The sequence below is a fragment of the Pristiophorus japonicus genome, chromosome 1, assembly GCF_044704955.1.
Source record: "Pristiophorus japonicus isolate sPriJap1 chromosome 1, sPriJap1.hap1, whole genome shotgun sequence".
NCBI lineage: Eukaryota > Metazoa > Chordata > Chondrichthyes > Pristiophoridae > Pristiophorus > Pristiophorus japonicus.
In genome coordinates, this window is record NC_091977.1 from 103,916,853 (window position 1) to 103,932,120 (window position 15,268).

Consider the following 15,268-nt stretch of genomic DNA (forward strand, 5'->3'; position numbering starts at 1 on the left):
TGAATGGTGACAGATTAGTAAAAGGGGAGGTGCAACGAGACCTGGGTGTCATGGTACATCAGTCATTGAAAGTAGGCATGCAGGTACAGCAGGCAGAAAAGAAAGCAAATGGCATGTTGGCCTTCATAGCGAGAGGATTTGAGTATAGGAGCAGGGAGGTCTTGCTGCAGTTGTACAGGGCCTTGGTGAGACCACACCTTGAGTATTGTGTGCAGTTTTGGTCTCCTAATCTGAGGAAGGACATTCTTGCTATTGAGGGAGTGCAGCGAAGGTTCACCAGACTGATTCCTGGGATGGTAGGACTGACATATGAAGAAAGACTGGATCGACGAGGCTTATATTCACTGGAATTTAGAAGAATGAGAGGGGATGTCATAGAAACATATAAAATTCTGACAGGATTGGACAGGTTAGATGCAGGAAGAATGTTCCCGATGTTGGGGAAGTCCAGAATCAGGGGTCACAGTCTAAGGATAAGGGGTAAGCCATCTAGGACCGAGATGAGGAGAAACTTTTTCACCCACAGAATTGTGAACCTGTGGAATTCTCTACCACAGAAAGTTGTCGAGTCCAGTTCACTGGATATATTCAAAAGGGAGTTAGATGTGGCCCTTGCAGCTAAAGTGATCAAAGGATATGGAGAGAAGGCAGGAATGGAGTACTGAAGTTGCATGATCAGCCATGATCACATTGAATGGTGTGCAGGCTCGAAGGGCCGAATGGCCTGCTCCTGCACCTATTTTCTATGTTTCTATGATAACTCAGTAACAAAAAATAAAACATGTTCAGTCAAAAACAAGAGATTACTTTTGAGAAGTTCCAGCACAAACCTTGTCTTGTACATCAATCCTTGCTCCCTTCTGGATGAGCAAGTTAAGAATCTGGTTGTTTCCACAACCAGCTGCAACCATCAGGGGAGGCGTTCCATGCTGTTGAAAGATTAAACAAATAATAATGTGGTGGGAAATGGAGATTTAAGTGTCCAATTTTCCTCTTTTGTTTAAATTGAACACTTAGTGAAGAGTTCTCATCTTACAGTTCATGGGCTAATTGTAGCCCTTGGACTGAATCCAATCCAGTAATACCTGCTGCCACACCAGTGATTTAATTTCCCCAATTCTCTCTTGCACTTCAGCCCATCTTCTGAATCCTTATGATTATCTTGTGAGCTACTCCCCAGCCTCCTAACTGTTGCAGAGATTCCTCATAGTCAGGGTTTCCTCAAAGTGAAGCAGCACATTGTTAACATTTTAAAATAATTTTAATCTGTTAAAGAAAAGGCGAAGAATTGTGTGTTATTTGCAACCATTTTGCCAGCCACCCTGATGGCTCAGTAAGTTTATCCAGGAAGTAGCTGTGCCACACAAAAACCGGGAAACTCCTAGGTTTGAACTAGCCGAATTAGCTGATCTCAGTTGGGTGCTACAATTGACCTTGGGGCTCCTGGGCTATGGCAGCAAGGTAAGAAAAACAAAAAAATATATATGCAGGGTTTCCAGTTCAGTGACCCTTCCTGGAAGTGCACTGTGTAGATGTTGCATATCAACATGATGGTCAGCTTTCACATGTACACTGATGACATTCTGCTCCATCTCTCTCGATTCCTCCACTGCCTGTATTGTCAGAAATTCAGTCTTCGATAAGCTGTAACTTCCTCCAGCTAAACATGGGAAGATCACAGCCACTCTCTTTGGCCACTGCATGGACTCCAGAATCCTGTTCAGCCCTCAGCTGAGCTTCCAACACAAACACCACCTACTGACACTTCCATAACACTGTCTGCCGCTCACCCTACCTCACTCCATCTGACATTGATGATATCATTCATGTTGTTGTTGTCTCTAATGCTATCCTAGCTGGCCTCCCATGCTTCACCGTCTTTAAACTTCAGCTCGACCAAAACTCTGCTGCCCATATCCCATTACTCCTGTCCTTGCTGACCTACATTGGTACTCAATGCCTCGTCCTTCCCAATCTCTGTAACCTCCTCCAGAGCAACAACCCGTCCCAGATCCCCAAACTCTCTACATTCTCCAAAACTGTTTGGTGGCTGTGCCTTCAATCACCAAGTCCTCATGCTCTACAATTCTCTCCCTAAAAACATCTGCATCTCCACCTCCCTCAGCTTCTTCAAGACCATCCTTAAAACCCATCTCTTTGACAAGCTTTTGGTCACCACTCTTAGGGCCCAAGTTTCCACATGATTTGCGCCTGATTTTTAGGAGCAACTGGTGGAGAACGGACTATCTTAGAAATCGCAATTCTCCACATTTTTTTTTCTGCAGTTCTAGTCAGGTAGAACAGTTCTACTTTGGAACAGAATTTTTTCTTCAAAAGGGGGCGTGTCCGGCCACTGACGCCTGATTTGAAAGTTTCCACAGTGAAAACGTACTCCAAACTAAAGTAGAATGGAGCAAGTGAAGATTTTTGTAGAACTGAAAAAACCTGTTCTACACATTAAAAAAATCAGGCGCAGGTTACAAATTAGGCGTCCAGAACGAGGTGGGGGGGGGGGGGGGTGGGGAAGTCATTAAATTCTATAATAAATCCTTATTTATACTTATACAAATATTATACAAATAGATCCAACCTGAATAAACATTTATAAGCAAAGGGGAGGGAGAGAGAGAGAGGGAGGGAGAGGGAGAGGGAGAGGGAGAAAAAAAAAAAGGGGGGGGGGGGAAGAGAGAGAGAGAGAGAGAGAGAGAGAGAGGGGGGGGGGAAGAGAGAGAGAGAGAGAGAGAGAGAGAGGGGGGGAGAGGGAGAGAGGGAGAGAGAGGGGGAGAGAGAGGGGGAGAGAGAGGGGGAGAGAGAGGGGGAGAGAGAGGGGGAGAGAGAGAGGGAGAGAGAGAGAGAGAGAGGGGGAGAGAGAGGGGGAGAGAGAGGGGGAGAGAGAGAGGGAGAGAGAGAGGGAGAGAGAGAGAGAGAGGGAGGGGAGGGGAGGGGAGAGGAGGTCAGGTCGGATCCAGTCCGGGAGCGGGAGTCGGGTCGGGTCGGGTCCAGTGGGGGGGGGGGTTGGGTCGGGGGGCGGGAGCGCCGTTCGGGTTGGGTCCAGTCGGGGGGCGCGGGGAGCGGGAACAGGAGCGCGGGTCGGGTCGGGTCCAATCGGGGGGGGCGGGGAGCGGGAACAGGAGCGCGGGTCGGGTCGGGTCCAGTCGGGGAGCAGAAACAGGAGCGCGGGTCGGGTCCGGAGGCAGGGGGGGGGGGAAGCGGGTGTCGGGTCTGGTCCGGAGGCAGGGGGGAGCGGGTGTCGGGTCTGGTCGGGGGTGGGGGGAAGCAGGAGCTGGCCGTGGGAGGAGCCTTATTCACGCAGCCCCAGTGAGGCCATTTGGCCAGGGCTAGGGGCTGCGTGCTTCGGGCCCCTCCCACACAGTTCGGCGCCTGGAGCTACTGCACTTGCGTGCCCACTGTAGCGCGCATGTGCAGAGGTCCCGGCACTGCTTTCAGCGCAGGGACCTGGCTCTGCCCCCCCACAGCTCGTGCTGGCTGCGCCGAGGGCCAGAGGACCTGCAGGTAGGTGGAGAATACCGAGGATTTTTTTAGGCGCACTTTGTGGCGCGAAAAACGGGCGTCCAGTTCGGGACTGCGCCGTTCTAGGCACGTGTGGAAACTTGGGCCCTTACTATCACCTTCTTTGGTTCAGTATCTATTTTTCCTTACGCCTCTTAAGTGTGTTGTGTCATTTGGAAACATTCTGATCTAGCCTGATGATAGTAACTCAAGCTTGGGATGGTTTTATAGTTAGGGGTGATCTCTGCTTTTTTGTTCACCAAATGCAAACCTAGATGGTAAAAGCTAGATTTTCCAATCAGAAATGCCCATTTACCTGGTGTAAATTGAGCAGCCTGGATTGGAAACAGGTCTGGTATTTCACTTTGACAAAGCTCCATCCACATTAGTACCTGTTGTAATCACTGTAATTACCAGTGGCTAAGGAACAGGCGCATGCAACTAAGGCAGTAATAATGTGGTGACATCATACTTGACAGTCATTTCCACCATACTAGCACTAGTTCATTTTCTCGTCCGTGGAAAATGAGCACCAGAGTAGCGAGGCACTAGAAAAGGCAATAGTGAATTTAAAGAGCCCAGCAGCTATATTTGTCGGATTTCCAGAAATCTTTTGTTTTGTTTTACTGCTGCTTTTAAAAAAAATCTTCTTTTATCAATGACTTCTCCTTTTGTTTATAGGGCATTTGTTGGAAGGCTGCCATTTCTCCTCCTGCTCTATTTGAAACAGATCACAATGGTTTTGTTGGGAACCAGGTTGTATATTTGCTTCTCAGAGGATGACGAGGAACAACAGAGGGATGCAAGGTGGCACAGGGCACAACTCACTGGTAGATACACACTAGAATATAAAAAGGTAGAGGCATTCCGGCCACCAGTTGTCTCAGGAGCTGTGCTTGTGGAGACTTTGCTTTACAGAAGAAACGGCTGCCGAGTTATCCCGTATACTGCAACCGGACCTAAAGCCCACCTCCACCACAGGCACTCAACTGCCAATTGCTATACAAGTCACAAATGTCCTGAACCTTTATGCTACAGGATCATTCCATCTGCCACAGAAGACATTATGAATGCAGCCAATCAGCTGTGCACAGATGCATTAAGTCACTGTAATTTTAGAATAGCAGATCTAAGAAATCATAGATTGCATCTACATAACCACATGTGCTCCCTTGCTCAATGCCATCACCTACGCCAACTGTAAAGGATTCCACACTCTGAATGTACAGCTTGTTTGTGACCAACACCACATATTGCAACTGAATGGTCTCAAGCAACGATGCCTTCATTTAAGGAGTCCACTGTACTACCACTCTTTGACTCGAAGGCTGGCTTTGTCTGACTATCGTCTGCAGCCATACCTCACAACAATTGCATGGGTTTCCAGGAGCCAAACTGAGCACTAATATAATGTGGTCCCATTCATGTACCAGCTTAAAAATGGAGTACACCTATGCATGTTCAAGGTATGCTTTAAGTACTTGGATCAACCTGGGTGGCGGGGGATGTACTGCAATAGCCATGCTAGGGTCTCAAGGATAGTGATCACATGCTGCATGCTGCACAACCATGCCTTACTAAGAGATATTGTCATGGTGGCTCTGGAGAAGGAAGGCTGTCATGGGCAACGAGGATCTGCAAGAAGAGCTATAACAGCCTGAAGCAGATGTGGAGGTCAATCCATTGCTGGCTGCAAGAGACACGGTCATTAGGAGGTCTTCTCTTGAGCATCATATCTGGCTAATGTAGTAACAGTCCAATGTACATCTGAACCCTTTTGTCCACAAACATACCATGGTCAAAGGTAAAGTGAATGTTTCAGTTGTATATCCTTCATCAGAACTGAAGGGTGTATAACTGAAATGTTAACTTGTCTTTTGAATTTGCAAATGCTGACTTTATCTGTTGTGCGTTTCCAGCATGTTTTGTTTTTATTATTTAAATTGAGTTATTTGATTAACAGCAATACCATTTTTGAACCATTTACAAATGTTTGCTTGCCATTGCCAAGAGCACCTATTAAGTGTATCTTATTCAAGACACAATTTCCAAAGTGACATGCAAACACAAAATCTTTCAATAAATAAGTTTACATACCTACCTTTGATATGAATTCCTACATTTCTACAAAGACTTATTAATTAATTAAATGCTTTATTTATTTGTGGACAAAAGGGTCCAGATGTACATTGGACTGTTAACACATTAGCCAGATATGATGGTCAAGAGAAGACCTCCTAATGACCGTGTCTCTTGCATCTGCTTCAGGCTGCTATAGCTCCTCTTGTTGCCCATGACAGCCTTCCTTCTCCAGAGCCACCATGACAATATCTCTTAGTAAGGCATGGTTGTGCAGCATGTGATCACTATCCTTGAGATCCGAGCATGGCTATTGCAGTACACCGCCACCCCCCCATTCCCCCCATTCAGGTCGATCCAAGTACCTAAAGCATAGGTGTGCTCTGCAATCCATTTTCATCTTTTTGGGTTAACATTATTGTACTTATACATACAGTCAACACACATTCCAAACATATTGGGGTAGATTTTTGTCTTCACTGTTTTAAAAAAAATTCATTCATAGGGTGTGGGTGTCTTAGGCAAAGCCGGCATTTATTGCCCATGAGAAGATAGTGGCGAGCCGCCTTGTTGAACCGCTGCAGTCCATGTGGTGAAGGTACTCCCACAATGACATTGTCAAAATGGTTTGGTGTAACTGAGTGACTGGCTAATCAGAGGGCAGTTAAGACTCAACTACATTGCTGTGGGTCTTGAGTTACATATAGGCCAGACAAGACAAGGACAGTAGATTTCCTTTCCTAAAGGACATTAGTGAACCTGATAAGTTTGGTAGTTTCATGATCACCATTACTGATACTAGCTTTTATATTCCAGATTTATTTAATTAACTGAATTTAAAATACAAAGCTGCTATGGTGGGATTTGAACTCACATCTCCGGATCATTAGTTCAGGCCTCTGGATTACTAGTCCAGTAACATAATCACTATGCTACTGTTCCTGTTACTGCTAATAGAAGTATATTTTCACATATGGATGGCAAACCATTTTCCATTCCAAAATATTTTTCGAAGACTGCAGGTTTTAGTTTATTTAATTTAAAAAATATACAATTTTTTTCCCGATTAAGAAATCCCCTATACAGATTGATGGCATCCACTGTGTGTGGTAGATGTTGCAAACACTGGCGATTTCCACTTGCATTCGACTGTGAAATTTGTCGGCTGATCTTTATAGTAACAATTAAAGTATGTAATACAAGACGACACTTGTTCCTCATTCCAGAATCACTCTCCAGTTGCCTCCTTCCTGAATTACTGGGCACTATGTGCATATAATGTAGGTGCGAGGATACACATGACCAACTTTACTTACTAGAGACCTGTCCTAAAAAAAATAAAGACCCAAAAACTGACCCTAGTAAAATGTCCCACCTCAATTTACCTTCCTTCTGCTTTGAAGGCATGACTCATGCTGGAGTATTGTTTTGTTGGACCCATTAATCCTCAAGTACCTTGCCTCAGTGGTCATTCTTCACCGATGAGCCCAGACAGCCATTGTTGGCCATGCAAGGCATCATAAACGCAGTCTGATCCCATCCACACCAATGTCAATTACATACACATCATCTTGCAGGGTCATTGGGCAGCAATCAGCAACAGGAATACCTGCTAACTTTTCACCTTTATCAGCCAGGGATAAAAGGGGCAATTTTAAAGGCCCTATCACCATGCCAATGAAGATCAGCTAACTCAGTACTACAAGGAAATGCATGCAAGAACTTCCTGATCACTATGGCTAACTGAATCATTATGAAGGCCCAGGTAAAATATTTATCTAACAAAATGCTAAAATAAGCAGCAGGATGGCTTCTTAACCACTTGAGATGAACCACCTGAAGTGGAGAACGTACTCAGAAGCTACATTTACTAATCAATTATATTATTTCACCTTATTTTTATAGAAATGTATTTTTGCTTTATACTTGTCTTTAGTCCACTGTTTGAATATTGGCTTAATTCTGCAATGTTGGTGAGTAATCAACAAGCTTTCAGAAAAAAACATTTTTTTTCCAACAATTAAAATAAAAAATACTTCATAAGGCAATAGGCTTGGAACAGAACATTAGAAATCCAATGCATAGAAACATTGAAAATAGGTGCAGGAGTAGGCCATTCGGCCCTTCGAGCCTGCACCACAATTCAATAAGATCATGGCTGATCATCCACCTCAGTGCCCCTTTCCTGCTTTCTCTCCATACCCCTTGATCCCTTTAGCCGTAAGAGCCATAGCTAGCTCCCTCAACAACTCTCTGCGGTAGGGAATTCCACAGGTTAACAACTCTCAGTGAAGAAGTTTCTCCTCATCGCAGTCCTAAATGGTTTACCCCTTATCCTTACACTGTGTCCCCTGGTTCTGGACTTCCCCAACATCGGGAACATTTTTCCTGCATCTAACTTGTCCAGTCCTGTCACAACTTTATATGATTCTATGAGATCCCCTCTCATCCTTCTAAACTCCAGTGAATAAAGGCCCAGTCGATCCAGTCTCTCCTCATATGTCAGTCCAGCCATCCTGGGAATCAGTCTGGTGAACCTTCGCTGCACTCCCTCAATAGCAAGAACGTCCTTCCTCAGATTAGGAGACCAAAACTGAACACAATATTCCAGGTGAGGCCTCACCAAGGCCCTGTATAACTGCAGTAAGACATCCCTGCTCCTATACTCAAAACCCCTAGCTATGAAGGCCAACATACCATTTGTCTTCTTCACTGCCTGCTGTACCTGCATGCCAACTTTCAGTGACTGATGTACCATGACACCCAATCTCGTTGCACCTCCCCTTTTCCTAATCTGCCGCCATTCAGATAATATTCTGCCTTTGTGTTTTTACCCCCAAAGTGGATAACCTCACATTTATCCACATTATGCTGCATCTGCCATGCATTTGCCCATTCACCTAATCTGTCCAAGTCACTCTGCAGCCTCTTAGCATCCTCCTCACAGCTCACACCGCCACCCAGTTTAGTGTCATCTGCAAACCTGGAGATTTTACACTCAATTCCTTCATCCAAATCATTAATGTATATTGTACATAGCTGGGGTCCTAGCCCTGCGGCACCCCACTAGTCACTGCCTGCCATTCTGAAAAGGACCCACTTATCCCGACTCTCTGCTTCCTGTCTGCCAACCAGTTCTCTATCCAAGTCAGTACATTATGCCCAATACCATGTGCTTTAATTTTGCGCACCAACCTCTTGTGGAACCCTGTCAAAAGCCTTTTGAAAGTCCAAATACACATCCACTGGTTCTCCCTTGTCCACTCTACTAGTTACATCCTCAAAAAGTTCCAGAAGATTTGTCAAGCATGATTTCCTTTTCATAAATCCATGCTGACTTGGACCGATCCTGTCACTGCTTTCCAAATGCGCTGTTTTTTCATCTTCAATAATTGATTCCAACATTTTCCCCACTACTGATGTCAGGCTAACCGGTCTATAATTACTCGTTTTCTTTCTCCCTCCTTTTTTAAAAAGTGGTGTTACATTAGCTACCCTCCAGTCCATAGGAACTGATCCAGTTGGAAAATAATCACCGATGCATGCACTATTTCTAGGGCCTCCAAGGCTGTGGGGTTATGCTTACCAATAGGAAAGATGTGACTGCACTAGAGAGGGTACAGAGGAGATTTACAGACCTGTTGCCAGGACTCGAGAATTTTAGCTATAAGGAGAGTTTGGATAGGCTGGGGTTGTTTTCTTTGGAACAGAGGAGACTGAATAAAATTATGAGGGACCATGATAGAGTAGACATAAAGGATCTGTTTCCCCTAGCCGGGAGGTCAATATCCAGGGGGCATAGATTTAAAGTAATTTTTAGAAAGATTAGAGGGAGGTTGAGATGATCTTTTTTCACCCAGAGGGTGGTGGGGGTCTGGAACTCACTGTATGAAAGGTGGTAGAGGCAGAAACCCTCATCACATTTTACAAGTATTTGTAGATGCACTTGGAATTGCCGTAAACCTACAAGGCTACAGACCAAGAGCTGGAAAGTGGGATTAGGTTAGATAGCTCTTTTTCGGACACAATGGGTCGAATGGCCTCCTTCTGCGCCATAACTTTCTATGATTCTATTTCCTATGCTGAATTCCCAAACTATTCAACCTTGTTGCCTTTGGAAAGCCAAATATTTTCTTGTAATGGACGTTGGGGGGGTGGATTCAAATTTTGTTGGTGGCTTTGAGAGATTACTCTACAACAATATTATGAAGATGTATTTGTTTGAATGTAAATTGATCTGTTAAATAGCCTCAACAGTAGCAATCCAGTATAAACTAGACATCCAGAACAGTCAACATTTCCTCTGTCATTAATATGAATTTTTCTTTGTACTTTATGTCAATATATCAGACAGCCTACAGCATTTTTGCACTATTTTGATTTCCGCGATAACATGAAATGACCTACAATAACCATAATTACACTACAGGGACAAAAGTGTACAAGGTGCTAAAATTATATGTCGTATATACTGGAATTTGGTTTTTTATCATCTTACATACTCCGTCCACTGTGTCCTCTGTCCAATCATTGGCTTAACTTCTGCAATTTTTTTGCCAAGTAAAACACTTGTTCAGACATTAATTATGTGAAGATTAACACAATTGGAATCGGCTATTCTGGAAGCTAGGAATGAAATAATACTTAAGGTGTTAACAAATCATACCAAAGGATGCACAGAAGTTACCTTATTAGCCTGGTTTATGTCATAATTGGCAAGAGATCCAAGGAGGTGCTGCAGACCTGGAACATTATCATCATTGATGGCATGAATAATTGCTTTCATTACAAAGGAATCCTCTTCATCCTTATCATAGGGAGAAAAAATAAACTAATCACTTTTGGAAGCCAATCAAAAATTATTGCTCAAAGACTAGTGAACATATAGGGGAGGAAGAAAGAGTATTTACACTATTTTCAAAAATAGCCTAATTTATACATAGATAAAATCTTCTGCCAATTATTCTGAATCCTATAGAAATTCAGCTTTTAATTTAATTTTAAAAATAGTGCATTTTAATTAACGACAGAACTGTCCAGCTTTAGATTTTTGGAGTTTGTTTAAAAAAAAATCGATGTGGGTGCCGTTGGCAAGGCCAGCATTTATTGCCCATCCCAAATTGCCCTGGAGAAGGTGGGTGAGCAACTTTCTTGAAGTGCTGCAGTCATTATGGTGGAGGTACTTCCACAGTGCTATTAGGGAAAAGGTTCCAGGATTTTGACCAAGTGACAATTAAGGAACAGCGATTTATTTCCAAGTCAGGATGGTGTGTAACTTGGAAGGGAACTTGGAGGCGATGGTGTTCCCATGCGCCTGCTGCCCTTGTCCTTCTAGGTGATAGAGGCCGTGGGTTTGGGAGGTGCTATTGAAGAAGCCTTAGCGAGCTGCTGCAGTGCATCATGTAGATGGTACACACTGCAGAAACAGTGCGCCGGTGGTGGAGAGAGTGAATGTTTAAGGTAGAGCTTGGGGTGCCAATCAAGCGGGCTGCCTTGTCCTGGTTTGTGTCGAGCTCCTTGAGAGTTGTTGCCATCAATCCAGCGGATCAACCCTTCAGGTCTTGGCCAGTAGTGGTGCTACCAAGACACACTCAGTGATGGACACCTAGTCCCCCACCTAGAATGCATAGCTGCTCTCAGTGCTTGTTCCAAGTGGTGTTCAACATGGATGAGTATAGATTCATCAGCTGAGGGAGGGCGATAGATGGTAATCAGCAGGAGGTTTCCTTGCCCATGCTTGACCTGAAGCCATGAGGCTTCATGGGATCCAGAGTCATTTGTTGAGGATTCCCAGGGCCACTCCCTCCCGAATATATACCTTTGGTGGGTCTGTCCTGCTGGTGGGCAGGACATACTCAGGGATGGTGATGGATGAGTCTGAGATGTTGGCTGAAAAGTATGATTCCGAGTATGATAATGGTATAGGACAGGTAGATTGGGGAGGACGGAAGTCCCCACAAGTCTCCAGATATTAGTGAGGAGGACATGTCGTGTCCGAATCCTAGGTTGATGCCGGGTGGTCCGCCGGTTTTATTCTTATTATACTTTGTCGTAGCAGTTTAGTGCAACTGAGTGGCATGCTAGGCGATTTCAGACAAGAGTCAACCACATCAGAGTCAGACTGGGTAAGGATAGCAGATTTTCTGATGAATTTTTAAAACAATCCAGTATGTTCATCGAATTGAAACTATTTTTTTTATTCCAGATTTTTTTAATTAACTGAATTAAAATTCCCCAGCTGCCATGGTAGAATTTGAACTTGTGTCTCTGGATCATTAATCCATGTCTCTGGATTACTAGTCCAGTAACATAACCGCTATGCTACCGTTCTCGGCACACTAAAGTCAAGATTCAAGAGCTCCACAGATTGATCAGCAAGTTAATCCAATGAGCAGTTAAACTATACAGACTAAGAAGGTCCTAGGTACTGTACCAACTGATACCAGCCAGAGCAGCAGTTAAGGTACAACAACTGGCCTAAGAAATTGTATTTAAGTTGAAAAATGTTCCAAGGTGCTTCCGAGAGTATAATCAGACAAAAATTGACACTGAGCTGAAGAGCTTGGTCAAAGAGGAGGGTTTTAAGAAGTGGAATATCAGACAGGACTCCTTCTGCTGAGGTCAGGCTGTAATGTCATCACCGAAAATTGCCTGCACAGCAGGAATCCTCCCCTTTGGTGAGGGAGAAAATTGGTGCAAAAAAATTTAAAAAGTCAATCTTTATGGGGCAGAATTTCCGACGTCCCAGGCCCGTACGACGTTTCTACGGACACAGGAAGGCATCGGAAAAGCCAGTTTTCAGCATGTAATGCGCATGCGCTGAAAACCGGCTTTTCTGATCCGTCAAGCTGGAGCTTGACAGATCGTAGCCAGATCGGGAGCGAGGACATTTGTACGGGCAAGTTTGGGCTATTTACCCATTAGCTTGCAAAGCAAATGTCCTCAAAAATCTTGCACCTGAAAAAGCAGGCGCATAGCCCACTTTTACAGGCGCAAGTGTTTTAAAACAAACAAAGAATTGTAAAATAAAATTATAAACATAGATTATTGTTAAAAATCCTCCTCACTACAGTAAGTTTATTTTTAACCATAATTTTAAAAACTTTAAAAAAAAATCAGGAATCTATATAAGACAGAATAACTAATTTCAATTAATTTTAAATGTCTGGTCTGTTTTTTTATTTATTATTTTGTGTGACTGCATTTGTTCCCATTAATAGCACTGAGAATTCGTAGTTACGCGAGTCTCAGTGCTATTAATGGGAACCTGTGAAATACTTAGCCGATTGGCTGAGCAGTCACACACGACTGCATCTTCTGCGTCGGGACCATCTGCACGGGAGCGCGCTTCGCAGCGCGGGAGGAGAAGGCCTCCCCATCGGAAATCAGGGCGCCTCCTAGTGCACCAGGTAAATTCATTAAAAATATCCAGCGAGGAGGCAATTGCCTGTGGGAAGACCCCCAGAGGAATTTCTGGGTCGTTATTTCCATCCCTTTTCACTTGAAGGCACAGACTCGGGCTGTACTTTACCAAAGTGAACCATCAGTGAGCCAGGGAGTAATAGTAAGATATTTTATTGTGGGGGAGGGAGTGATAATACTCAAACCTGACCCAGATAGCATGTATTTATGCAAACACACACACACACCACTCTTCCAATTCCTCACCATCACAAAAGGAAACAAAGTCCTCAGCGACTGAATGGATTTTTGTTCAGGTACTTACCAAAGTGTCCTCACTCCTAGCAACACTCATGTTGCTTCGAGAAAGGAATGATCTTGATAGCCGTTGGCACAGCGATATTAACCGTACTGATTGCTAAAGAAAACACATTTTAACAAGTTCACTTGCAGCTAATTGTAAACTAACTGAACAGAGAAGTTTCTGCTTACAAAACATTTGATAGTTTGTAATCACCTAGCAATGCTACATAGAATGAATTCTAAATAGATGGAATGTTTCAGACAATTTTATATTTACTTGCCTAATCTTGTTCACAGGGATTAAAAAACTAAATTAATTCATAGTTCATTCTTTATGGATCTAGCCACCAGTATCCCTTACAGTTTTTACTATGTGTACAAACCACAAGTATATAAAAATATTTTTGTTGACATTTTGGCAGGAACTGGCTGAGACAGGCAGTTAAAGCTTTGTGGAAAGGAGAAACTGGTCATTAAACTAAAGTTCTTCAGCAGTTTAATTACTTGATCTGGATGACGAATCAGCAATTCCTTAAAATTGTGTTCTCAATTAAATTTTCAACACTATTAGTTTAAACAAAAAAAAACAGCATTTGATTTTCAGTAGTAGCCAATTGATGACAATTCTCCTTTAGTAAAGTCAAATATACCTTAAAAAAGGTCAAAGAAATGGGAGATTTAGTAAAATAAAAGCTAATTCCAAATAATCTGTCAGAGCATCAAAAACTAAAAAGCTGCTGTATCTTGTTAACAGTACCTTTCTACCATTGTGACGTTAGTTTTTAAATCCACTCCGATTGAATGACAAATAATATTCGCCCTATACTTATACAGATTTTATGGTAATCACAACTCATACCAATTCCTAGTGGGCACAGCATGCAGTTGGAGTGCCCATTCATAGGCAGTCCCTCGAAACGAGGATGACTTGCTTCCACGCCAAAAAAATGAGCTCACAGGTGTTTCAATGACGGACCTAATATTCCAGGATCTGAACTACATCCTGAAGGGTGGAAGATGCCTGTGCGTGGATTTTTTTTAATGTGTGGGACCGTTGCACACCAGCCACCACATGGGCCTGACTGAGCTAGGTCTTGGTCCAGTAGCAAGGATTAACCAAGACGACTGAGACCTGATCCGCTGCACGGACCAAGTGCGCACACTTATTGCAGTGTGGGCTGGCCCGTGCTGCCCCTGGGCCCTCGCCTCTTCTGGTCCTGAACTCACGACTCTTCTGGGGCCCAATTATATCGCTCCACAATCTATCGCCGCTCCTTTGCACTGCCCTCGCCGCTGCTGCTGAATCTTCCCACGCTCCAATCACCGACCTGGAGCTTGATGCAGTGGTATGCCGCCAAGCTGCCCATGGCCGCCATTCGCTGCTCCTTTTTATGGCCCCGACCAGCCGCTGATGGTCTGTGAGGTCGGGGCGGCCATTTGTTCTCTCAATAATGGGGCAGGATGGACATACGTACTCCATAAGTGGTATGGAAATACCCGAGTAAAAGTGCCTTTCAGCTCACTAACGGTTTTCATTTGCACGCACTCGCTCTGCAGTCCAGCGCCCGCCTTCACACACACTGCCTTTGGCCCAATGCAGCAATGCCAACTCTCGCCATGTTTCATGTATAAAACTGCCCCACAGGCAATGCCGGGAGTCACCTGTAAAAAAACGCCGGTTTTGCTGTTACAGAAAGGGCGGTTTGACAGCATATGCCGCCGAGTGCCCATTACCAATTCAATGCATACATCTGCTGAATAATCAGTCAGAAATTCAACGACTGCTTGGCCGGATGCAGTACAGACGTCTGAGGTTGGACTCGAGGTAGATTGTGGGGGCAGAGTTAAGCAAGTCTTGACTTACATTTGACCCATGTTATAACTAACCAGAGAGGTCAACAGAGCAAGTAATAAAACGGAACAAAGTATCCATTCTCCAACAATGAAATCCTTCTCCTAGATGAAAGTAATATGG

At 44.0% G+C, this 15,268-nt stretch overlaps 1 protein-coding gene across 7 annotated transcripts in view; it reads right to left on the bottom strand.

Annotated features, from left to right (window-relative positions):
- dapk1 (death-associated protein kinase 1) overlaps positions 1 to 15,268 on the bottom strand; it is a 280,231-nt gene that overhangs the window by 119,091 nt on the left and 145,872 nt on the right. For all 7 annotated transcript variants that reach the window (XM_070882090.1, XM_070882084.1, XM_070882078.1 and 4 more), the window contains exons 11-13: positions 13,316 to 13,408; positions 10,277 to 10,396; positions 831 to 929 (exon numbers count right to left, since the gene is read on the bottom strand). In XM_070882090.1, the coding sequence (XP_070738191.1) occupies positions 831 to 929; positions 10,277 to 10,396; positions 13,316 to 13,408 (312 nt within the window). The remainder of the gene's footprint in view (positions 1 to 830; positions 930 to 10,276; positions 10,397 to 13,315; positions 13,409 to 15,268) is intronic.